The sequence below is a fragment of the Lithobates pipiens genome, unplaced genomic scaffold (assembly GCF_037356315.1).
Source record: "Lithobates pipiens isolate NorthernLeopardFrog02 unplaced genomic scaffold, aLitPip1_a1.2 Scaffold_22, whole genome shotgun sequence".
Lineage (NCBI taxonomy): Eukaryota > Metazoa > Chordata > Amphibia > Anura > Ranidae > Lithobates > Lithobates pipiens.
The window spans coordinates 41,510,458-41,537,464 of record NW_027507784.1 but is presented as its reverse complement, the minus strand read 5'-3'; the positions used below and the strand labels follow the sequence as shown (position 1 = coordinate 41,537,464).

The 27,007-nt window shown below is 46.1% G+C and overlaps 1 protein-coding gene across 2 annotated transcripts in view; it reads right to left on the bottom strand.

The window, feature by feature from the left end:
* Positions 1-24,782, bottom strand: part of LOC143923665 (uncharacterized) — a 34,200-nt gene extending 9,418 nt beyond the window's left edge. For both annotated transcript variants that reach the window (XM_077447473.1, XM_077447472.1), the window contains exons 1-4: positions 24,452-24,782; positions 18,416-18,478; positions 7,558-7,599; positions 2,401-2,742 (exon numbers count right to left, since the gene is read on the bottom strand). In XM_077447473.1, coding sequence (XP_077303599.1) covers positions 2,401-2,742; positions 7,558-7,599; positions 18,416-18,478; positions 24,452-24,722 — 718 coding nt within the window. In that variant the 5' untranslated portion in view covers positions 24,723-24,782. The remainder of the gene's footprint in view (positions 1-2,400; positions 2,743-7,557; positions 7,600-18,415; positions 18,479-24,451) is intronic.
* Positions 24,783-27,007: the final 2,225 nt, after the last annotated feature.

Sequence of the window (27,007 nt, the reverse complement as noted above, 5' to 3'; positions counted from 1 at the left end):
CTCATATGTGCCGTTCATGCAAGACAGCCCAAGAATTTACATGAACTGGAGGCTTTTTGCCAAGAGGAATGGGCAGCTTTACCATCTGAGAAGATAAAGAGCCTCATCCACAAATACCACAAAAGACTTCAAGCTGTCCTTGATGTTAAAGGGGGCAGGCAATACATGGTATTAAGAACTGGGGTATGTAAACTTTTGATCAGGGTCATTTGGTTAGTTTCTGTTGCCATTGTGATTTAAAAAGAGTAGACTGATAATAAATGGCTTCAGCCAAACACTAACCATGAGAGAAAGAAAACTTTTTTGTGTTATCCATTCTTATTCTCTGAAAAATTACCAAGAAATCATGAATTCTGCCAGGGTATGTAAACTTATGATCACAACTGTATAAGGGGGAAAACATTTTTGAAAAAAAAACTGATGTTTTGATTGCATTTTCGAAGCCCTAAAATGCCAGGTCAATATGCCTTGTACTCAGTGTACCCCCTTGCTACTCGGCATCCCCCCATTTAGTTGGTGGTCAGCGGGAGCAGCATTACTTACATTAAGAATTGCCAGAAGAGGAAGGAGGGGGGCTTCCAAATATAGGTGTTTGATCACAAATGTAATGTGATTGGCCGTCACAGAGATGATAAGGCACAAACATACTTTGAAAGGGCACACTGCCCCGTATGTGTTTTCTGCAGGGCTGTTTATGAAAGAAAAGAAAGCCACCTCTCTGGCATTTTTACTATATGGTGGTGTTGATGTGGTTAAAGTGGAACCTCTGCCATTTTTTATATTCATTGTGAATGTAGTTAAAGCGGAGGTCCACCCTAAAGTGGACCTCCGCTCATCGGAACCCTCCCCCCCTCCGGCGCCACAATTGGCACCTTTCAGGGGGGAGGGGGGTGCAGATACCTGTACAGTACAGGTATTCTGCACCCACTTCTGGGATAGCTCTCTGCGGAAAGGGGCGTAGATTACGCCCCTTTCCGCAAGTGCCCGCCCCTTTCCGCAAGTGCCCCGCTGCCTGCTGGGAAACACACAGATCCCAGAGGCAGCGGGGACCATCCTTATTGCGCAGCGCGATTCGCGCATGCGCAGTAGGGAACCGAGAAATGAAGCCGAAAGGCTCCATTTCCTGATTCCCATACCCAAGATGGCGGCGGCAGCACCCGACAAGACGATCTAGAGATCGGCTTCGGGTGCCGACATCGCGGGCGCGCTGGACAGGTAAGTGTCACTATTTTAAAAGTCAGCAGCTGCAGTATTTGTAGCTGCTGGCTTTAAAAAAAAAAAAAAAAAAACGCGGAGTCCCGGCGGACTCCCGCTTTGAGAAAGGTTAGTGAATTCTTGGGTCTGCTTACCTGCTGTACCTTTTATTTGAGGTTTACACCATTCCTGTGCTGTGTTCCCAGGTTTGAATGCCTGCCGCATCCATTATGAGGGGTTTCCACCATCCCTCTGCTGAATTTCTAAGTCTGTACAACTCCTATTCCCATTATGAGGGGTTCCCACCATCCCTGTTCTGAGTTTCTGGATCTGCACACCCGCTGTACTCCTTTATGAGGGGGTCTGTACACCTGCTGTGCCCATTATGAGAGATTCCCACCATCCCTTGGCTGAGTTTCTGGATCAGCACACCCACTGTACTCTTTTTACGAGGGGTTCCCACCATCCCTGTGCTGAGTTCCCAGGTGTGCACTCTTGCTATGCCCATTATGAGGGGTTCCCACATCCCTGTGTTGTGTTTCTGGATCTGCACACTCACTGTACCCCTTATGAGGTGTTCCCACCAACCCTGTGCTGAGTTCCTGGGCCTGTCTACCTGTTATGCCCATTATGAGGGGTCCCCACCATCCCTGTGCTGAGTTTCCAGGTGTGCACTCTTGCTATGCCCATTATGAGGGGTTCCCACATCCCTGTGTTGTGTTTCTGGATCTGCACACTCACTGTACCCCTTATGAGGTGTTCCCACCAACCCTGTGCTGAGTTCCTGGGCCTGTCTACCTGTTATGCCCATTATGAGGGGTCCCCACCATCCCTGTGCTGAGTTCCCAGGTTTGCACTCTTGCTGTGTCCATTATAAGGTGTTCCCGCCATCCCTGTGCTGAGATTCTTGACCTGCACACCCGCAGTACCCATTATGAGGGGTTTCCCACCCTCCCTGCACTGAGTTCCCAAGCCTGTACACCTGCTCTGCCCATTATGAGGGGTCCCATCATCCCTGCTGGATTTTTTTATTTTATTTATATTGTTGGGAATGTAACAGGAGGAACTGAAACAAACAACAGCTGAAGGTGGCTAAAAACTGAACTATGGCAGAGACATCTCTCCCGCTGGGCTCTATGTGAGATAAACTTGTGGATGACTCTACTCGGTTTTGGATAAACCGACCTTAATGGAGCTATCACCTACCTTTCACATTAACAATAGTGAGTAAGCGACGCTCCATTGAGCGGTATCTGATGGTGCAGGTGTACCTCCCGCTGTCTGTCGTCTGGACGGAAGTCAACTTCAAGCTCGCGTTTCCTCTAGAAAGTTCTTCCAACTTGGGTTCATCCTCCTGGGAGTCTTTGTTGAAGACCCACATGGGGACACCGTCCTTGGACCAGCGTATGTCTAACATGGTCAGCTCCATGGAGGGATCCGTGTGGAATCTACACATCAGGCTAATGTTTTCTCCAGGTGTAGCACTGACCGATTTATATCCTCCAATTTGTAGAAATGGTGCGGAGCTAAGTAAATTGCTTTGCTTGACTGTTGAGGGATCAAAGAGATCAGATCATCAGCATTATTCAAATTCATAATTAATTTCATATTTTTACACGGGGTATATTACACTCCTTTGACACTCCACAGAATGTACCTGGATCGAGACCCTAGTTGCCCCTGGAGTCCATTGAATCATACTTTCATGTTTTGAGAATGCCCTCTCATTGTGTCATATTGGTCCTATATTTTCACAGAGAATAATCTTAGGTTTCAGTTGTCTCTACCTTCCCGGAATAAAGCCCCATACACACTATTATATTTTCTGAAATAATTGTCTTCAGATTTACCAAAACCATATTTACCGAAACCATATAATATCAAAACTCTTAGCCCTTGTACACACGGTCGGATATTCCGATGGAAAATGTCCGATCGGACTGTGTTGTCGGATAATCCGACCGTGTGTGGGCTTCATCTGACTTTTTCCGTCGGACTATCCGACCAACAAAGTTTGAGAGCTGGATATATATATTTTCTGACAACATGATCCGATCGGACTTTGTCCGATGGTTTGTAGAGAATTCCGATCGGACAAGGTGCCACGCATGCTCAGATCAAATTACGAGACCAAAGCTATTGGCTACTAGCCTGAACGTATTCCCGTCGTAACTAAATAACGTCATCACGTTATGAACGATCGGATTTTCCGACAACTTTGTCCGACCGTGTGTATGCAACACCAATTTCGGACAAAATCCGTTGGACAAAATCCGACGGATTTTGTTGTCGGAATGTCCGACCGTGTGTACAAGGGCTTAAGGTCAAATCTTAAGAGTTTCAATTTGTATGCAATCAGCCAAGCCCTTGCAATACATGGTTTTGGTAAATCTGAAGACAAAAATGTGCAGAAAATCTAATAGTGTGTATGGGGTCTTAGCCCTTGTACACACGATCGGAGATTCCAACGGAATGTGTCCGATCGGAGCGTTTTGTCAGATATTCCGACTGTGTGTGGTCTGCATCGGACTGTTTCCGTCGGAATATCCGTCGGACCAAATTTTCCAACTTGCCGGAAATATTTTCCGACAAAATGCTCTGATCGGACATATTCCGATCATGTGTAGAGAATTCTGATCGGACAAAGTGCCACGCATGCTCAGATCAAATTCCTACATCAAAGCTATTGGCTACTAGCCTGAACATAGTCCAGTCATAATGAAATTACGTCATCACGTTCTGAACTATCGGATTTTCCGACAACTTCATCCGACCGTGTGTATGCAACAGTTTCGGACAAAATCCGACGGACAAAATCCGATGGATTTGGTTGTCGGAATGTCCGATCGTGTGTACAAGGGCATAGTCCTACTAGGTATGGAGGATGACCAACGCTCTCACCATTCTAAATTACTGATCTCCTATCTTTTGTATTATGCCAAAAAAGAAATCTTGTTAAAATAGACCTCGTCAACTCCCCCTGGGGTGTCTTCCTGGGAGTCCATGGTGGATGCGGCCCTAACTATGTATAAGATTACCTATATAAACAGGGGTTGTCCTTGGAAATATGATAAAGTGTGGCCTCCTTGGACTTCCAGTTAGTGTGCTTTCTCTGTACTCTCAGTGGGATGAATAGATGGAGTGCACTGGACAAGGTGATAGGAAGGAAAGGAAGTGGGTGGGGGAACAAGGGCAGGAAAGCCCAAACCTTATCTCATTTATTTTCACTGTTCCGTTCCCATGATCTTCAGCTGTGCATTACCCTTCTCTCTCTCTCTCTCTTCATTGTACTCTAATCCTCTCCATTGGGTATGGAAAACTTGGCTTTTGATACCCCTAACTAAATCTATTGGAACCAATTGCCTTCGGAAGTCACCTAATTAGTACATAGAGTCTACCTGTGTGTAATTTAATCTCAGTATAAACACAGCTGTTCTGTGAAGCCCTCAGAGGTTTGTTAGAGAACTATGGTGAACAAACAGCGTCATGAAGGCCAATGAACACACCAGACAGGTCAGTGATAAAGTTGTGGAGAAGTTTAAAGCAGGGTTAGGTTATAAAAATATATACCATGCTTTGAACATCTCATGGAGCTCTGTACAATCCATGATCTGAGAATGGAAAGAGTATGGCACGACTGCAAACCTACCAAGACATGGCCGTCCACCAAACTGACAGGCCGGGCAAGGAGAGCATTCATCAGAGAAGCAGCCAAGAGGCCCATGGTAACTCTGGGGGAGCTGCAGAGATCCACAGCACAGGTGGGAGAATCTGTCCACAGGACAACTATTTCATAAATCTGACCTTTATGGAAGAGTGGCAAGAAGAAAGCCATAGTGGAAAGAAAGCCATACGAAGTCCAGTTTGCAGTTTGCGAGAAGCCATGTTGGGGACACAAGAAACATTTGGAAGAAGGTGCTCTGGTAAGATGAGGCCAAAATTGAAATTTTTGACCTAAAAGCGAAGCGGTATGTGTGGCGGAAAATTGACACTGCACATCACCCTGAACACACCATCCTACCGTCAAACATGGTGGTGGTAGTATCATGTTGTGGGGATGCTTTTCTTTAGCAGGGAGAGGGAAGCTGGTCAGAGTTGATGGGAAGTTGGATGGAGCCAAATACAGGGCAATTTTAGAGGAAACCCTGAAGGTTCACCTTCAAGCAGGACAAGGACCCTAAACATACAGCCAGAGCTACAATAGAATGGTTTAGATGAAAGCCTATTCATGTGTTAGAATGGCCCAGTCAAAGTCTAGGCCTAAATCCAATTGAGAATTTGTGGCAAGACTTTAAAATTTCTGTTCACAGACGCTCTCCATCCAATCTGACAGAGCTTAAGCTATTTTGCAGAGAAGAATAGGCAAAAATGTCACTCTCTAGATGTGCAAAACTGGTTTGTAGAGACATCCCCAAAAAGACTTGCAGCTGTAATTGCAGAGAAAGGTGGTTCTACAAAGTATTAACTCAGGGGGGCGCAATACAAATGCCCCCCACACTTTTCAGATATTTATTTGTAAAAAAATTTGAAAACTATTTATCATTTTCCTTCTGCCCTGGTTCACACTGACTGCAGCTGAACACGCACGCTTTCATTCCCGCATGTTAGTCCCAATTTCATATGTGCAGAAACCCACATCTGTGTGGGTTTCTGCACATATGACAATGTAAATCACACCCCGAAATCAGAAAATGTAGTACAAAAACAACTTTTGGAAAACGGTGCGGTGCCGCAAATGCGGCGTCGCACCGATTAGGTCGGTGCAATCACCGTCACTTGCCGCCGGTTTGGCATGCAATTTTACATGTCAAACCGCATGCCAAATCGCACCAATGTGAGCCAGGGCTCCACTTCACAATTATGTGCCACTTTGTGTTGGTCTATCACATAAAATCCCAATAGAATACATTTAAGTTTTGGTTGTAACATGACAAAATGTGGAAAATGTCAAGGGGTATGAATACTTTGTCAAGGCACTGTGTATATGTATGTGTATATATCTATATCTATATATACATATATGGTAAAAACATAGTTGTCATAGAAGGGTCCTCTGCTCCATCTCTTATCTGTCATGTTTTTAGTACATCAAAAAATTGTACAAGTCTAAAAAAAATGTTCGATCTTTAGATGAGTTTAGTTATATAGTTAAAGTATAGCCAAAAGCCAAAATTTTCTTTCTGCAGAAGTTAGTTGGCCCACCCATGGTGAATTCGTCATGAGTGAGTTGGACTTTGCTTTGACAAAACAGGGAGCCAATGTTCTAGAAGGGTCCCCTTGTGCCCCTTCTCTATAGGGAGATGTCCTACAAGAACTTACCTTGTTGAGTATGCATTGCATGCCTGGTTTGAGGCCTCGGATGGAGCACAGACTTAGAGGATATCGCCAGGTCATATGGGTCTAAAGTCTTGTACACACGGTCGGAGAATCCGTCGGAATGTGTCCTATCGGACCGTGTTGTCGGATAATCCGACTGTGTGTGATATGCATCGGACTGATTCCGTCCGAATCTCCGTCGGACCCAATTTTCCAACATGTTGGAAATATTTTCCGACCAACTGGTTTGATCGGACATACTCCGATCATGTGTAGAGAATTTTGATCGGACCAAGTGCCACGCATGCTCAGATCAAATTTCTACATCAAAGCTATTGGCTACTAGTCCCATCGTAACGAAATTACGTCATCACGTTCTGAATGATCGGATTTTTCGACAACTTAGTCCGACCGTGTGTATGCAACAGTTTCGGACAAGATCGGACAGGCAAAATCCGACGGATTTGGTTGGCAGAATGTCCGACCGTGTGTACAGGGGCTTAGAAGATCTTCTGCTAGAGTCATCACTGGAATGGAATGGAAAACCTTTTGTTTTGGGGCTTATGTGCACCAGAAGAAGTGCTTTGTGATGAATTCTGGATGCTGATACCCCCCAGAGCAGTGGTCAACTCCTGTCCTCAGGGCCCACTAACAAGCCAAGGTTTGCAAGATAACTGAAATACATCAATAATCATCATAATAGTATTCTAGTCTGCATCTCCCCAAAGTAATACATAAAACCTGGCCTGTTAATGGGCCCTGAGGACAAGGTTGATGACCACTGCCCCAGAGGCTTCCAGCCAAGGAGCTGTAGAAGCTTGTTTTTTCCATCTCCATCGTCCAGCTCTCCTACTATTAAGTTCAAGTAAAGCATTGAAAACTGCTTTCAAGTGTGGTCCTGGGTACTAGAAGTTTCGTTTAGGGAGTTCTTGTTAAGACACCTATAGCTGGAGGCACTCTAGAGACTTAAGACTGTATGAATTGCAAGGTAGGGCTCATTCCACATGACCCCCCCCTGCAGAAAAGCTCCTGCAAGTAATTGCTTACCAGATTTCTTCGATGACCGTTTCATCAGCTTAATCTTCTGCTCTGAACAAGATAAAGAAAAAGACGTGGTATTAAAGACGACCAAAATCATTCACAAACGTCCACATTCCACCGGTATTAAAGCCTTCTGCAAGAGGGAATTCCAGCAATTAGTCAACTTATTTATTTTTAATATTTAAAATACAATGGAGGGCATTGTGCCACATTTTTCGCACCTTCCCTTGAAAAGTGGACGATGGTCAGACGGATCAGGTGCAGGGTCCCCGAATTCTCAGTTTACGAACTCCACAGATACTGTACACTCAGAGTAAGTGTACCCAGGAACAGCTCCTCATAGGCTCCAATGGGAAAAATATGGAAAAGAAAGGAGAGCTCCGGATGGTGCAGGTCAAACCAATACGTTTATTAGGATATGTCATACATTAAAATGACAAAAATACAAGTGATCACAAAATGTAAAAAGATATAAAAAGCAATGTGGGGTGCAGTAAATGCTAGCATTTACTGCACCCCACATTGCTTTTTATATCTTTTTATGAGCACTTTTATTTTGTAATTTTAATGTATGACATATCCTAATAAACCTATTGGTTTGACCTGCACCATCCGGAGCTCTCCTTTCTTTTCCATATGTAGCACTAACCCCCGAAGGAGCTGCTGATTAAATTTGGGCTTACCGTTACCTTCTTTTCTCCTCACTTAACGTCTAGGGGTGTCCTGTGGTAGATGGCCCAGTAACTCGAGAGACTGACAACAGATCCACTTGAATGGATTTTATTTGCAAAAAATGTAGACAATGAACAGTCTCTTAAATTGGGATCAGAGGGTTGGAAAGGAAGTTCAGGTACTCTGATGCCACGTACACACGACCGGACTTTTCGAGGGACTAGGTCTGACAGACTTTTGACGGAGTTCTGACAGAGTTCTGACGGACTTTCCGAATGAACGGACTTGGCCACACACAATCACACCAAAGTCTGACGGATTCGAACGTGATGACGTACGACCGGACTAGAATAAGGAAGTTCATAGCCAGTAGCCAATAGCTGCCCTCGCGTTGGTTTTTGTCCATCGGACTAGCATACACATGAGCGGATTTCTCGGTAGGAACTGGGTCCGGCGGAGTTCCGGTGTTCTGGCGTATAGAGTCCGGGCATCACATAGTGTCCACTCCGTAATGCGCATGCGCAGTACGGAGCAGACGAAGCTTCGGAAAATCTCCGAAGCTGAACGGCGCCTGTGCCGTGAGTGGAGGTGGTAGCCCCACCATCCAAGCGGACATAGGGTTGTGAATTTTAGAGGGCCCCTCGAATTTTAGAGGGCCCCTGCGCTTGGCTCTTTTTTATTCTAACTCTATGTCCACTTGGATAGTGGGGATAGAACCTGGACTCACGGCGCAGGCGCCGTTCATCCTCGGCAATTTTCGTAAACTGTGTTCCTGTGTACTGCGCATGCGCAGTACGCAGGGGACACTATCTGATGGAGGACGCTATTTGACAAGACACCGGCGGAAAAATTTGAAACATGTTCCATTTCTAAAGTCTGTCGGATTTTTGCAAATCAAAAGTCCGCTGCAGCCCACACGCGATCGAATGGTCTGCCGGAATTGTTCCGGCGGACCTTTGATGTTGAAAAGTCTGGTCGTGTGTACGCGGCATTAGTGTCAAAGTCAAATGTTGAAGAACTTGCTTACTTTGACTGCATCCAGAGAATAGCCATTTGCAACTGGATGTTCACTCAAGTTGGACAGTCCCTCTCACAAGGCCTAGCAGCCAACAAGGTGCTTAACTCAGGAACAAGTCTCTGCCACAGACGTTGTTGTAGAACATACTAGATATGTCTCTGCCACAGACGTTGTTGTAGAACACATAGGAAAACTAAACTTGAAGAACACTCGTGGGATACTTGGATTTTTCAGCCAGCTTGGCGATATCCATAAGACCGGATTCTCTTGGGTACTTCAGCTCCTCCAGGCTCTTACTAAGAAACCAACCCGTACGTGGCCTTCTTCTGAAGAGTCCTCCCCTGGATAGCGTGAAGTCACTGGGTCTCTCTCAAACCGGAGACGGCACCCAAACACCTCAGAATCCTCCTTTAGTTTCCTTGCCTTGGGCTAACCAGCCCAGAGAAATCAAGATCGGGTGGATCCGCACCCCAGGCCATAGCCTTCATGGGGGCTGATCAGGAGGACCAAGACCATGAAGTCAGTACATCCTTCTGGACCAGAACACCGAACCCCGTAACGTCCGCATCTTAAATGCCCTCTCCCAGAAAGCAGAGCAAGAGCGCCACTCCCGCTGGGCGGGCTCCGAGAGAGAGTAACTTAAGCACCCAACCAGACCATAGTTCCATACCTGCCAGAAGAGACAGTGTACCCAAACCAAACTGCAGTTTAGGTATAACCTTAACTTTGAAAAATGCATAGCACGTGCTCTTCAGTAGCCGGCAGTACACATATTTTTACCATTGGAGCCCATGAAGAGCTGTTCCTGGGTACACTTACTCTGAGTGTACAGTATTTGTGGAGTTCGTAGACTGAGAATCGGGGACCCTGCACCTGATCCGTCTGACCATCGTCCATACACAGCATCTGATCTGGACTACCCAGGATTCCAAGCCTTACTGACTCAATGTCGTACGACATGTGTGTCCATCCCAGTCGGTAAAAGTATCCATCTTCTTATCATTGAAGGGTTGTTTTAGAGTGACTACAGACAATTTGCTGTTTTCCTTTGCTTGGTTTGGTGTCACCCAACAGGAAGAAGTTCCATCTGTTCACTTTTCTGTTTGTGTGGACTGTTCTCCATATCATTAATTGGAGTTTACACTTCTAATTGGACTCAACGCACAAATTGAGTTTATTGTGTTATGCACATTTATTTTTTTTACTCTTATATATTGTTTATTCACTTAAACATTAACATCGTGTTTTGGATACACTTTTTGGTATTTTTACCAAACATTATTAGCGCTACACTAATTTCCCACCATTCGGTTATCTGATGCGGGGAGGAGCTGCAAGAGCCACCGAGGGACCCCAGAAGTCAAGGTTTGGGGGCCACTCTGTGCAAAACGAGCTGCACAGTGGAGGTAAGTATGACATGTTTGTTATTTTAAACTTAAACAAAAAGAAAACGACCCTTTACAATCACTTTTACTCTTCAATAAGACACAGGAGTTGAATCCAACACAATTTAGCTTCAGCTTACTGTAATACAGAGGACACCACCTACTATTGTCATAGTGGGTGGCCCATATGATTTCCAACCTCTAGGGATTGGCGACCCAAGCTGGTATCTTTAGAAGGCACAATTCAGTGGGTTTTGGGGGTCTTAGCAGTCTTCTTTATCAGGGCTGGTTTATATTTCCCATCACTGCCTATCCCAGTGACAAAGATCACCAGAACAAATAGTGACGGCAGTAAGGACAAATGTTCTTTTTCTTTTCCAATATATCCAAAACTGGGGGGAAAAAACTGAAAGGTGTTTTTAGGACAGCCTTCTTGAAACTTTTGGCCGATCTATCATCATCATATTGGATGGCCCATATGGCTGCCAACCACTAGGGATTGGTGAGCCCAGCTGGTATCGTTATAATGCACCATTCATTATTCAATCAGTGTTAGAATTCATCACCAATGATCTAGATTCTAGAACAGGGTAGGCAACTTTTTGAGCACAGTGTGCTGAAAAATACTTTTCAAAGAAATTGAGTGTGATGATTTTATAACGAAAAACTTCACAATCTCAATCACGAAAAGCATTTTCTATAAAGTAAATGCTGTAAACTACTTGAGTAGTAGTGAGAAATTAACATCCCACATTCTCACGCCTGAGATCAGCCCCAATTCCTGCATCTCCACACTTCAGATCAGCCCCAATTCATGCACCTTCACACCTGAGATCACTGTGCCCCCCCCCCCCTGCAAATTAGTTTCACCACTGTACCCCCCTGCTCCTCTGTCCCACCACTGTAACCCCCTGCACATCTGCCCCACCACTGTACCACCCTGCACATCTGCCCCACCACTGTACCCCCCTGCACATCTGCCCCACCACTGTACCACCCTGCACATCTGCCCCACCACTGTACCACCCTGCACATCTGCCCCACCACTGTACCCCCTTGCACATCTGCCCCACCACTGTACCACCCTGCACATCTGGCCCACCACTGTACCACACATCTGCCCCACCACTGTACCACCCTGCACATCTGCCCCACCTCTGTACCCCCTGCTCATCTGTTCCACCACTGTAACCCCCTGCTCATCTGTCCCCCCCCAGTAACCCTCTGCTCATCTGCCCCACCAATGTTCCCCCTTTCTCATCTGCCCCGCCACTGTACCTCCCTGCACATATGCCCCACTGCCATACCCCCACGCTTTTCTGTCTTACCATTGAACCATCTTCTCATCTGTCCTAACACTGAACTTATCTTCTCATCTGCCCCACCACTTTACTTCCCTGTACATCCATCCCACATCTGTTCCCCCTGCTCATCTATTCCACCAATGTACCTCCTTTCTCCTCTGCCCTTCCACTGTACCCCCCTGTATATCTGCCCCACCCCTGTACCCCTGCTCTTTTGCCCAACCACTGTAACCCCCTGCTCATCTGTCCCACTAATGCACCTCCTTTCACATCTGCCCCACCGCTGTATCCCCCTGCTCTTCTGTCCCACCTCTGTACCCCCTTCTCATCTTCCCCAACACTGAACCCCCATGCTCATCTGTCCCACCACTGAACCCCCTTTTCATCTTCTCCAACATTGAATCCCCCCCCGCTCATCTGCCCCACCACTGTAACCCCCTGCTCTTCCGCCCCATCACTGTACCCCCCCATTTTCTGTCCCACCGCTGAACCCCCTTCTCATCCCTCCCGCTACTTTACCTCCTGCACATCTGCCTCACCACTGTACCCTCCTGCTCTTCTGTCCCACCTCTGAACCCCTTCTGCTCATTTTCCCCACTGCTGTACCCTCCTCTCATCTTCTCTATTGCCGTTCACTCTTCTCATCTATGATATGTGTGATATGCAGAGAAGTGAAAGGAAACAGAGATGAGAGACATCTACCTGTCCTGTCACACTCATCCTGCTTATCCGCCTCTCGCATCCAGCCCACGTACTTGTATGGGATGTATGGGATGTATGGGATGTATGTGATGTATGTGATGTATGTGATGTATGTGATGTATGTGATGTATGTGATGTATGTGATGTATGTGATGTATGTGATGTATGTGATGTATGTGATGTATGTGATGTATGTGATGTATGTGATGTATGTGATGTATGAGATGTATGTGATGTATGTGATGTATGAGATGTATGTGATGTATGAGATGTATGAGATGTATGAGATGTATGAGATGTATGAGATGTATGAGATGTATGAGATGTATGAGATGTATGAGATGTATGAGATGTATGAGATGTATGTGATGTATGTGATGTATGTGATGTCACATACAAGCATCTGGAATGGATGTGCAATGATGAGCTCAGGTCAGGGGCATTTTCTGAAAGCAGTGGGCCTGTGTGCAGGATCATAAGTTGGGCCCCCGCAGCTGAGGAAAAGTGCGGCGCTCTGCACCACAGGAAAGGTTGAGTGTGATTTTCATTGCGCTGAATACCTACTGTGGCTTAAAGGGACACAGAGTGCCGGGGTTCAGTAGTAAGCAGGGGCGGACTGACCATTCGGTCACTCGGTCGCTGACCGAGGGCCCCGAGGTGGGGGGGGGGCCCGGCTCAGTCTGCCCCTTGAGGTGCCCGCATCTTAAAATGCAGAATTGGAGAGAGACTAAGACTATACCCCCGAGGAACCAGTGCACACATCCTTGCTGGCACTGGCAGTTGCTCATGCAGAGCTATAGGAGAGGAGAGGAGCGAGCTGGCCGGGAATGAGATAGATGATCTTAGTGCAATCAATCATGGATCCCTGTCACGTCAGCCGTGCGGGGATCATTGCAGAGACAGGCGCTTTGGCCACCTCTCCCCCCCCCCCCCCCCCCCCCCCCGAGGAATTCAGCAGAGGGGGCGGGGCCACACACAACACTGCCGCACGGGACAGTCGGTATGGAGCTGGAGCCTGCAGAGTGCACACAGAGGACAGAGCCCACAGGCACAGAGTTAACTCCTCGTGGAATTGGCCACCCACACTGACCTGCCTTGTGTGCAGCAGCAGGTCAGTGTGATAATGACAGCACAGCAGTTACAGTTATTGTAGTATGAATGGATGTTCTTTTTCCTTTCCTCTTGCCATGTGCCTATTTACCAGCTGCTATTCACTAGTGCACACTGATATCTGTTACACTGAATGCCACTCAGTGTATAGATATCAGTGTTATATATAGGGAATAGCACTTAGCCTTGGTTCACATTGGAGCAATTTGGCATGCGATTTAACATGTGAAATTGCATGGCAAATTGCTGGCAATGGCACTACCTGAATCAGTGTGACGCTGCATTTGCAGCGTCACACTGATTCCCAAAAGTAGTTTCTGTACTACTTTGGGCGACTTCTGGGTGCGATTTCCATAGACATCTGTGGAGCAACCCGCACAGATGTCTTTGAAATCGCTGCCAAACTCATACTGACATGCGGTTCTGAAATTGTGCGAGTTAAGCTGAACTCGCACACTTTCATTCCCGCTGTCAGTGTGAACTTGGGCTAAGTGAGTGTTATTCTATATATATATATATATATATATATATATATATCACTGAAATGAATACACTGGATGCTTATCCCTAAGACCCCTTTCACACTGGTGTGCTCTGCAGGCGCTATAACGCTAAAAATAGTGCCTGCAAAGTGCCCTGAAAGAGCTGCTCCTCACCCTCCAGTGTGAAGCCCCGATGCCTTTCACACTGGAGCGGTGCACTGGCAGGACGCTAAAAAAAGTCCAGCTAGCAGCATCTTTGGCGCGGTGAAGGAGCAGTGTATGTACTGCTCCTCCACCGCTCCTGCCCATTGAAATGAATGGGGCAGCACAGCTATACTGCCAGCATCGCTTTGTGGTGACTTTAACCTTTTCGGCCGCTAGCAGGGGGCAAAACCCCCCCACTAGTGGGCAAATATCGCTGCTAAAACGACGGTGCAGTGGCACTAAAAATAGCACCACTTTACCGCCGGCGTGCCCCACGCCGCCCCAGTGTGAAAGGGCTCTAACACTGCCATCTGTACACTAAGAATGTCTCTTACATTGGTGATCAGTGAGAAGAATGTTCCTTACACTGGGGATCAGTGAGAAGAATGTTCCTTACATTGGTGATCAGTGAGAAGAATGTTCCTTACATTGGTGATCAGTGAGAAGAATGTTCCTTACATTGGTGATCAGTGAGAAGAATGTTCCTTACACTGGGGATCAGTGGGAAGAATGTTCCTTACACTGGGGATCAGTGGGAAGAATGCTCCTTACATTGGTGATCAGTGAGAAGAATGTTCCTTACATTGGTGATCAGTGGGAAGAATGTTCCTTACATTGGTGATCAGTGAGAAGAATGTTCCTTACATTGGTAGTCAGTAGAAGAATGTTCCTTACATTGGTAGTCAGTAGAAGAATGTTCCTTACATTGGTAGTCAGTGGGAAGAATGTTCCTTACATTGGTGATCAGTAGAAGAATGTTCCTTACATTGGTAGTCAGTAGAAGAATGTTCCTTACATTGGTAGTCAGTAGAAGAATGTTCCTTACATTGGTAGTCAGTGGGAAGAATGTTCCTTACATTGGTGATCAGTGGGAAGAATGTTCCTTACATTGGTGATCAGTGGGAAGAATGTTCCTTACATTGGTAGTCAGTAGAAGAATGTTCCTTACATTGGTAGTCAGTAGAAGAATGTTCCTTACATTGGTGGTCAGTGGGAAGAATGTTCCTTACATTGGTGATCAGTGGGAAGAATGTTCCTTACATTGGTAGTCAGTAGAAGAATGTTCCTTACATTGGTAGTCAGTAGAAGAATGTTCCTTACATTGGTGGTCAGTGGGAAGAATGTTCCTTACATTGGTGATCAGTAGAAGAATGTTCCTTACATTGGTAGTCAGTAGAAGAATGTTCCTTACATTGGTAGTCAGTAGAAGAATGTTCCTTACATTGGTGATCAGTAGAAGAATGTTCCTTACATTGGTAGTCAGTAGAAGAATGTTCCTTACATTGGTGGTCAGTAGAAGAATATTCCTTACATTGGTGGTCAGTGGGACGAATGTTCCTTACATTAGTGGTCAGTGGGACGAATGTTCCTTACATTGGTGATCGGTGAGAAGAATGTTCCTTACATTGGTGATCGGTGAGAAGAATGTTCCTTACATTGGTGATCAGTGAGAAGAATGTTCCTTACATTGGTGATCAGTGGGAAGAATGTTCCTTACATTGGTGATCAGTGAGAAGAATGTTCCTTACATTGGTGATCAGTGGGAAGAATGTCCCTTACATTGGTGATCAGTGAGAAGAATGTTCTTTACATTGGTGATCAGTGAGAAGAATGTTCCTTACATTGGTGATCGGTGAGAAGAATGTTCCTTACATTGGTGATCAGTGAGAAGAATGTTCCTTACATTGGTGATCAGTGGGAAGAATGTTCCTTACATTGGTGATCAGTGAGAAGAATGTTCCTTACATTGGTGATCAGTGGGAAGAATGTCCCTTACATTGGTGATCAGTGAGAAGAATGTTCTTTACATTGGTGATCAGTGAGAAGAATGTTCCTTACATTGGTGATCAGTGAGAAGAATGTTCCTTACATTGGTGATCAGTGAGAAGAATGTTCCTTACATTGGTGATCAGTGAGAAGAATGTTCTTTACATTGGTGATCAGTGAGAAGAATGTTCCTTACATTGGTGATCAGTGAGAAGAATGTTCCTTACATTGGTGATCAGTGGGAAGAATGCTTCTTACATTGGTGATCAGTGAGAAGAATGTTCCTTACATTGGTGATCAGTGGGAAGAATGCTTCTTACACTGGTGATCAGTGGGAAGAATGTTCCTTACATTGGTGGTCAGTGGGAAGAATGTCCCTTACATTGGTGATCAGTGAGAAGAATGTTCCTTACATTGGTGATCAGTGAGAAGAATGTTCCTTACATTGGTGATCAGTGAGAAGAATGTTCCTTACATTGGTGATCAGTGAGAAGAATGTTCCTTACATTGGTGATCAGTGAGAAGAATGTTCCTTACATTGGTGATCAGTGAGAAGAATGTTCCTTACATTGGTGATCAGTGAGAAGAATGTTCCTTACATTGGTGATCAGTGGGAAGAATGCTTCTTACACTGGTGATCAGTGGGAAGAATGTTCCTTACATTGGTGGTCAGTGGAAGAATGTTCCTTACATTGGTGATCAGTGGAAGAATGTTCCTTACATTGGTGATCAGTGGAAGAATGTTCCTTACATTGGTGGTCAGTGAGAAGAATGTTCCTTACATTGGTGGTCAGTGAGAAGAATGTTCCTTACATTGGTGATCAGTGGGAAGAATGTCCCTTACATTGGTGATCAGTGGGAAGAATGTCCCTTACATTGGTGATCAGTGAGAAGAATGTTCCTTACATTGGTGATCAGTGGGAAGAATGTTCCTTACATTGGTGATCAGTGGAAGAATGTCCCTTACATTGGTGATCAGTGAGAAGAATGTTCTTTACATTGGTGATCAGTGGGAAGAATGTTCCTTACATTGGTGATCAGTGGGAAGAATGCTCCTTACATTGGTGATCAGTGAGAAGAATGTCCCTTACATTGGTGATCAGTGAGAAGAATGTCCCTTACATTGGTGATCAGTGAGAAGACTGTTCCTTACATTGGTGATCAGTGGGAAGAATGCTCCTTACATTGGTGATCAGTGAGAAGAATGCTCCTTACATTGGTGATCAGTGAGAAGAATGTTCCTTACATTGGTGATCAGTGAGAAGAATGTTCCTTACATTGGTGGTCAGTGAGAAGAATGTTCCTTACATTGATAGTCAGTAGAAGAATGTTCCTTACATTGGTTACCCCACCGGTTCACCCTAGAAACAATCAGACGATGTGGCCACCTGCTCACATACCATTGTTGCACTTTAATTTACATTTTATTTTTCTTTAATACCTATAATAAACATTTATTTTGAACATAGTGTAGAGAAATTATTTGAATGCATGCAATGTGGGCAGTGCAATATGTAGGTGGGGCTTTGTGTGGATGTAGCTTGAACGTGGGCGGAGACACAGGGGGCCCCATGTTCTCCTTTTGCCCGGGGGCCCCATGAGCTGTCAGTCCGCCCCTGGTAGTAAGTGACACAAAGGTTCAGGAATAATTTCAACAAAGTTCCCAGAAACTCAACAATAATTCCACAAACTGTCCCCTGATTGGGGTTTTCTCCATCAATGAAATCCATTCTTTCTGAGATTGGTAGTGACAACCAAGCGAGTCGTCTTCCTCCAGATGTTGGGTGGGGCTAGCAGGACTGTGATTGGCTTTAGCAGTGGCCAATGACAGTCCTCCTCCTCCTCCTGTAAACAGAACTGCACCCAATCTCTTCCCCATCACAAAAGCTGATGATCACAGCTACAGTAAAGTTAGAGAACCAAACAATGTTCCCCATCTTTTACAATGAGTGGGGGCGCAGTGCCTCCCCCCCAGTGCGGAGTGGGGAACTCTGAGATTGGAATGCATTAGTGTCTCACCGACACTTTCCGGCACCACTCTGCTGATGGGGAGGGAGTCCAGTGCCGGTAAAAGAGGCTTTGAGTGCCGCTCGTGGCACCAGTGCCGGGGGGTTGCCCACCCGTGATATAGAACATAGTTCACACCACACACTGCTTGCAGAAAAGGATTTCAGAAGGTAAAGAAAAGCAAGTGAGTAATAATTAGAATATAGGTCTTACCATCCTTATCACTGGTCTCTACAAACTTCTTGCGTGACAGATCAGTCAACTTGATCTGGTATTCTGGGAAAGAGAAGAATAAGTGTAAGGGTTCTCCTCCATCACATCAAGTAAAATGAATTGGTATTCATGTGTTGACTGTAGAATAATCTATTAATTCCGAAAATGTTCTTTTCGAGGGAGTTGATTGGATAGCCATCGTATTATCGCTTTGAAAGTAATCTGTTACATTATTTACTGCTTGCTGTGTCATATATCCCATCATGGATCTGGGATTGAAGAACCACACCAAGAATGAATTGCCCAGGTACAAATTTATTCCACAAAAGATGGAGCCAACACATTTCGGGAGATTTCAAATCGCTCCCTTCATCAGGGCTTGAAAATGGGGAATGATGCATGCTGGGCAGAATAGAAGATGAGAATATAACGTTTTTAGACAAGATGAGTGCCATCCTGTTAAAGGACTTCACACTCCTCCAGTGAACAAATTCCATTCTGGCCAGCATGCATCTTCCCATTTTTAAGCCCTGATAAAGGAGGTGATTTTGAGGCTCCCAAATTGTGTTGGCTCCATCCTGTATCCAAATGCATATTGGAAGATATTTGTACCTGGACAATTGATACTTGGTGTGGCGGTTTAAAGATGAAGTTTATTTGTAGTTCTATTGGAAGCAAGTACTGTATATGCCATACTTGTGGGATTGCCGTGGAAGCTGGAAATCACTGTAGTTGGAAGCCCTACTACAGTGATCTCCACTAGCTTCTGGGTCTCGTGCTGAGGAGTCGCCCTTCTGCTTAGTGAATACAGGGGGTCATCCGCTGAGCTGGGGCACTATTCAGAAAACACTTAGCATTTTCTCAATGCAAAGCCCCAAGAAACTAACAGTGACCACTGTAGTTGTGATGCGTACTACAGTGATTTCCAGCTCCCACGAGGATCTCACAGGTATGACATATACAATATCTCACAAAAGTGAGTACACCCCTCACACTTTTGTAAATATTTTATTATACCTTTTCATGTGACAACACTGAAGAAATGACACTTTGCGACAATGTAAAGTAGTGAGTGTACAGCTTGTATAACAGTGTACATTTGCTGTCCCCTCAAAATAACTCAACACACAGCCATTAATGTCTAAACCGCTGGCAACAAAAGTGAGTACACCCCTAAGTGAAAATTTCCAAATTGGGCCCAGTTAGCCATTTTCCCTCCCCAGTGTCATGTGACTCGTTAGTGTTACAAGGTCTCAGGTGTGAATGGGGAGCAGGTGTGTTAAATTTGGTGTTATCGCTCTCACTCTCTCATACTGGTCACTGGAAGTGGCACCTCATGGCAAATAACTCTCTGAGGATCTGAAGAAAAAAAATTGTTGCTCTACATAAAGATGGCCTAGGCCGGGGATATGCAATTAGCGGACCTCCAGCTGTTGCAGAACTACAAGTCCCATGAGGTATAGCAAGACTCTGACAGCCACAAGCATGACACCCAGAGGCAGAGGCATGATGGGAATTGTAGTTCTGCAACAGCTGGAGGTCCGCTAATTGCACATCCCTGGCCTAGACTATAAGAAGATTGCCAAGACCCTGATACTGAGCTGCAGCATGGTGGCCAAGACCACACAGCGGTTTAACAGGACAGTTCCCACTCAGAACAGGCCTCGCCATGGTCGACCAAAAAGTTGAGTGCACATGCTCAGTCTCATATCCGGAGGTTGTCTTTGGGAAATAGACGTATGAGTGCTGTCAGCATTGCTGCAGAGGTTGAAGGGGTGGAGGGTCAGCCTGTCAGTGCTCAGACCATATTGCATCAAATTGGTCTTCATGGCTGTCATCCCAGAAGGAAGCCTCTTCTAAAGATAATGCACAAGAAAGCCAGCTGAAGACAAGCAGACTAAGGACATGGAGTACTGGAACCATGTCCTGTGGTCTGATGACACCAAGATAAACTTATTTGGTTCAGATGGTGTCAAGCGTGTGTGGCGGCAAACAGGTGAGGAGGACAAAGACAAGTGTGTCTTGCCTACAGTCAAGCATGGTGGTGGGAGTGTCATGTTCTGGGGTTACATGAGTGATGCCGGCACTGGGGAGCTACAGATCATTGAGGAAACAACATGTCCTGTGACATACTGAAGCAGAGCACGATCCCCTCCCTTCAGAGACTGGGCCACAGGGCAGTATTCCAACATGATAACGACCCAAAACACACCTCCAAGACCACCACTGCCTTGCTAAAGAAGCTGGGGGTAAAGGTGATGGACTGGCCAAGCATGTCTCCAGACCTAAACCCTACTGAGCATCTGTGGGGCATCCTCAAATGGAAGGTGGAGGAGCGCAAGGTCTCCAACATCCACCAGCTCTGTGATGTCATCATGGAGGAGTGGAAGAGGACTCCAGTGGTGACCTGTGAAGCTCTGGTGACCTCCATGTCCAAGAGGGTTAAGGCAGTGCTGGAAAATAATGGTGGCCACACAAAATTTTGACACGTTGGGCCCAATTTGGACATTTTCACTTAGGGGTGTACTCACTTTTGTTGCAAGCGGTTTAGACATTAATGGCTGTGTGTTGAGTTATTTTGAGGGGACAGCAAATTTACACTGTTATACAAGCTGTACACTCACTACTTTACATTGTAGAAAAGTGTCATTTCTTCAGTGTTGTCACATGAAAAGATAGAATAAAATATTTGCAAAAATGTGAGGGGTGTACTCACTTTTGTGAGAAACTGTACATACTTCCATCGGTCCAAACTGGATCAATGTAACATATGTAAAATATCCATACCTAAACTTCCGCTTTATACTTGGAACCATTCAGACACCCAACGAAGGAAACTGCGGAAATCCTTTGGTGTGGAGAAGTTTAGAATCCATCCACCCTGACCAAATACCATCATACATTTCTATACTAATAGTATAACCCTAGGGTTTCAGTGTTAATCTTTCCTCTTCAACATTAATCTGATCATGACTATATTTTATGTACCCTGTATGGCTGGTTTGTGGAACATTGACAATCGGTGATGGGTACTGCTATGTTACATTATGTAAATACATTATAGACTATTGTGCTCTTCCAACCTTAAGGTTTTATGAGTACCCTTTTCTGTTCCAGTATGACTGTGCCCTTGTGAACAGACCTCCACCCTACTGAACTTCTTTTGGGATAAGTTGGAACTTTGATTGTGAGCCAGGTCTTCTCATCCAACATCAGTACCTGACTGCACAAATGAGCACAATTTCCCACAGACACCTTCCAAAATCTTGGAGAAAGCCTTCCCAGAAGAGTGGACGCCAAGTCCTGGTTTTGGAATGAGAAGTCCAGCAAGCTCATGTAGGTGTGATGGTCAAGCGTCCAAATCCTTTTGGCTAAATAATGTATGTAGTAATTTAGGCTGAAAAAAAAGACTCATTCCCATTAGTTTACAGTTCTAATAGAGTCAAAGTAAACCCCAACCCTATCCCTGAGCAAGTGCAACCCTGAAATATTTCATATTGCAGAAGAGACTGTAGTGTTTCTAAAACAGTGTTTCTCAACCAGAGTTCCTCAGTATTCTGAAGCATATGGGGCCTGCAGCCGAGTGGGGCCCGGGGAGGATGAGGAATGCATACTGTACTTGCCAACTTTTTTTTCCCTTGAAGTCGCTAGAGGTCTGCGGCACTGGTCATTTCTGTCTCCGTCACCATTTTACAGAAGACCAGTTAAGACCACTGAAAGCGGCTGCAATAGAAGTAGAGCTCCATTTCTATTGTCCACTTTCTTGCCACCCAGGCTTCGCCCCCTGGTTCTGTAAAAGGCACGGAGATGAGCACAGTGAGTCCTGGGGGGGGGGGTCTGTACTCCTGGGGGGGGATTGTCCTGGGGGGGTCTGTACCCCTGAGGGTGTTGAATTCTCCTGGGAGGGGTCTGTACTCCCTGGGGGGTGAATTCTTCTGGGGGTCTGTACTCCTGGGGGGTGAATTGTCCTGGGGGGCGTCTGTACTCCTTGGGGGGTGAATTGTCCTGGGGGGTCTGTACTCCTGGGGGGGTGAATTCTCCTGGGGGTCTGTACTCCTGGGGGGTGAATTCTCCTGGGGGTCTGTACTCCTGGGGGGGGTGAATTGTCCTGGGGGGTTCTGTACTCCTGGAGGGGGTCTGTACAGATGGAGGGGGTTGAGTTGTCCTGGGGGGTCTGTACAGATGGGGCTGGTTTGTCCAGGGGGTCTGTACTGATGGAGGAGGGTCTATACTGATGGAGGACTATGGGGGGAGGGGGATAACGCCGTGTTTTTCCACATCGGGTGACACCAACCCTAGTGAGGCCACTGGTAACTGGGGACAGCTGATGTAAGGAGGGACATTACTGGGAATGCCTGTTTTAAGGAGGGACTCTACTGGGGGCACCTGATGTAAGGGGGGACGCTACTGGGAATGCCTGATGTAAGGAGGGACTCTACAATGTAATAATAGAAATAATGCGCTTTAATCATCCTGACACCATAACAACCATGGTGCTGTGATGATTGAAGCACTAACACCAGGTGTTTGGAGTATCTTTATCTGTTGATTGTTAAACTTTCTGGAATACATATATTGCTATTGTGGTGTAGGATCTGGGCCTGTTGTCCCTCCATCCCTCTCTTTCCTTCTCTCTCCTTCCCTTTCTTTCTTTCTTTCTTTCTTTCTTTCTTTCTTTCTTTCTTTCTTTCTTTCCTTTCTTTCCTTTCTTTCCTTCTTTCCTTCCTTCCTTCCTTCCTTCCTTCCTTCCCTCCTTCCCTCCTTCCCTCCTTCCCTCCTTCCCTCCTTCCCTCCTTCCCTCCTTCCCTCCTTCCCTCCTTCCCTCCTTCCCTCCTTCCTTCCCTCCTTCCTTCCTTCATCTCAGACTTGAACCACACCCCCTTTAAGCCACGCCCACTATTTAATTTGAGCCCACCATTTTTTGTGGTGAGGGGGGCTGTTTGCGGGGGGGGGGCATACAACATTTTGCTATGGGGCTCTATGATTTCTAGTTACGCCCCTGCACTGAAGTTCCATTTGGGTAGGGGGTATCTGATATATAGGGGTGACTCTGCTGCAATGGGCAACTCTGATGTATAGAGTGGCCCCTGAGGAATAGAAGGTACTCTGATTTGATGGGAGACTCTGATGTGATGGAGAACCTCTGATATAATGCCTCACCATCTGATGTGATGGTGGGACTCATATATATAGGGGGTCTCTAATTTATGGATGTATAAAGGGGCATCTGAGGTATAGGGGGAAATCTGAGGTGATGGGGTCTCTGATGTGAAGGGGGATTCTGATGTGATGGAGAACCTCTGATATGATGGGGAGGATACTGATGTGATGGTGGGACTCATGTATATGGTGTCTCTGATATATAGGCGTGATGCTCATGAGATGGGGGGACTCACTTATAGAGGGGCCTCTGAAGTATGGGGGTACTCTTAGGTGATGGGGTCTCAGATGTCAAAGGGAGCCTCTGATGTGAGGGAGAATCTCAGATATGATAGGGGGATGCTGATGTGATGATGAGACTCCTGTATAGAGGGTCTTTGATATATGGGGCAATGCTCGTGAGATGGAGGGACTCACGTATAGAGGGGCCTCTGAAGTATGGGGGCACTCTGAGGTGATGGGGTCTCGGATGTGAAGGGGTGCCTCTGATGTGATGGAGAATCTCAGATATGATAGGGGGATGCTGATGTGATGGTGACACTCATAAATAGGTTGTCTTTGATGTCTAGGGGCGACACTGATGTGATGGGGTCTCTTATGTGAAAGGGGGCCTCTGATGTGATGAAGAACCTTGGATATGATGGGGGATGCTGATGTATGGTAAGACTCATAAATAAGTGGTCTCTGATATCTAGGGGTGAAGCTGATGTGATGGGAGGCGGGGGTGCTTCAGGATTTTGCATAGTTTTACGGGTGCTACAACTGAAAAAGTTGAGAAATGCTGTTCTAAAATGATAAGCAAGACTCTTTTTTGCCTATTTTCCAGATTTTGTTTCCTGTTCATTGCATTACAACGATTTATTGGTTCAACCTTACTCTCTACTTGAAGATAGTATTGGATGATCTGTTGCGTCCCATCATATTCGATCATGCAGGTGTAGTTTCCGGTGTCGTTCTTGGTGATATTAATAAGTATCAGAGAGACGTTACCCATATGAAACTTCTCCTGAGGCATCAATGCCCTGGGCTCATGAGAGGTCATGATATTATCTTTGTACTCCACCAGGGGGCGCCAATTATGTTCCCAGCTCAAAGACAACTGATCCAGGTTAAGCGATTCCTGGTTCGCCACAATGATGGCGGTCATGACCAATTGTTTGGGCAGGCGAGGAGAGATGGAGGCAGCTTCTGAGATTGACTGCAAGGCCAAGACTGCAAAAACAAAGAAAAAAAAGTGAACGGGTGCTGTTGTTCTATTTCGGAGTTTAAAGGCAAACTACCAGATAATTTTTCATTAGAGTTTATTTTTAGAAGAAGACAAGCTCTGGCTGTAATACTTACCTTCAATCTGTAGCTAGCCCCTGCAGTACCTCTTTTTCAAGAGAAGTCTTCTGAGTTGATGTCAAGCATCACTCAATTCCAAATGGCTAAGAAAGAACTGTGAGTGCAGGGATTCAGCGGCTCCAACTCCTGAGCATGGCAACATGCTCTCACAGGAGACCAGGCAAACCTCTGCAGGGAGACCACCGCGCTCACACAGAGAGCCATGGTCCTTCTCTGCAGCATGCTGGCAGACCACAGGCTTTTCTACTCAGTTCAAAAGTTTAATTGTCCCTTTAACAATAGATTAACAGCAGTGAACTAAGTAAATGTTGCATTCTGGCTACTAGATTGAGCTGATGATCATTCATAGTAATAAACTATTTTATTCCTATAAAGTGCCATCTAGAGATGATAATGTGGCTCCATCTAGAGGTCATAAGGTGGCTCCATCTAGTGGCCATAAGGTGGCGCCATCTAGTGGCCATTAGGTGGCTCCATCTAATGGTCATTAGGTGGCTCCATCTAGAGGCCATAAGGTGGCGCCATCTAGTGGTCATAAGGTGGCACCATCTAGTGGCCATAAGGTGGCACCATCTAGTGGCCATAAGGTGGCACCATCTAGTGGCCATAAGGTGGCGCCATCTAGTAGAGGTTCTCCATCACATCAGAGTCCCTCATCACATCACAGACTCCCATCAAATCAGAGTACCTTCTATACCTCAGGGGCCACTCTACACATCAGAGTTGCCCATTGCAGCAGAGTCACTCCTATACATCAGATACCCCCTACCCAAATGGAACTTCAGTGCAAGGGCGTAACTAGAAATCACAGGGCCCCATAGCAAAATGTTGTATGCCCCCCCCCCCCCCCGAAAAACAGCCCCCCTCCCCACAAAAAATGGTGGGCTCAAATTAAATAGTGGGTGTGGCTTAAAGGGCGTGGCTCAAAGGGGGTGTGGTTCGAGTCTGAGATGAATGAGGGATGGAGGAAAGAAGGAGGGAAGAAAGAAAGAAAGAAAGAAAGAAAGATAGGAAGGGAAGGAGAGAGAAGGAAAGAGAGGGATGGAGGGACAACAGGCCCAGATCCTACACCACAATAGCAATATATGTATTCCAGAAAGTTTAACAATCAACAGATAAAGATACTCCAAACACCTGGTGTTAGTGCTTCAATCATCACAGCACCATGGTTGTTATGGTGTCAGAATGATTAAAGTGCATTATTTCTATTATTACATTGTAATATAACATGAAATCATTCAACTCGGGGACGTGGCCTGATGCGAATGGCAGCGGATGTGTTTGAGCAGAGCTCCGTCCAGCCAGGGGACAAACTGTGCCCTAGCGAACCCATCCCTACCAACATCCACCGTTACCTGGAACAGGGCAGCCGGCTCCACAATCCTAGTGGAGTATTTCTGTGAATTCAGTCCGTGGACACTCGGGATTCGCCGCCGCGGCCCTCTCCCGGCCGCCGCCATCTTGTCTCCCCGGAGTCTCTGGAATTAAAAGGTCTCCTACAGCTTCAGCGAGGTAAGGGACCACCATCTGTCCCCTCCGTTCCTGCTCCTTGCCTCCTGGGATACCCCGGTGCTATTTCCAGCCTTTATTATCACCCGGGGCGGCCGTGGCTGGCTCCGGCCTAGCGCAGCCTAGTCAAGCCTGCGGATCCCCGGTGTTTCCTACGGCGGCAGCCCGGCAGAGCGCGCCACGGCGGGTCGGGCCCTCCACAGCAGCAGTGATCTATAACTAAATGCCGGCCTGGCATTTGCGGCCCCCTTGCTGTGATGTTCTCTGCAGGTCCTCATTAAATGTAAACAGGCCTCCCAGAGCCTGCTACATCCATCCTGTACCTCCTAGCTCAACACCCCAGGCCATCACAATACTGGCATCTCCCTCAAGTGCCTAAGTCCACGTCTCAGGAGGTTTTTACCTGCTTTCATTCCCTTGCTGTGTTAATAAAAGGGGCCATACACCACACAGTTGAGCCTGCGGCACTAGCACCATCAGCCAAAAATTAACTTTTATTTCGGATCCCCACATTTACTCTTTTATAGCTCATCCACTCTCTCTGCTATACTACTTCATTATCACCCACCTTATTTTTGA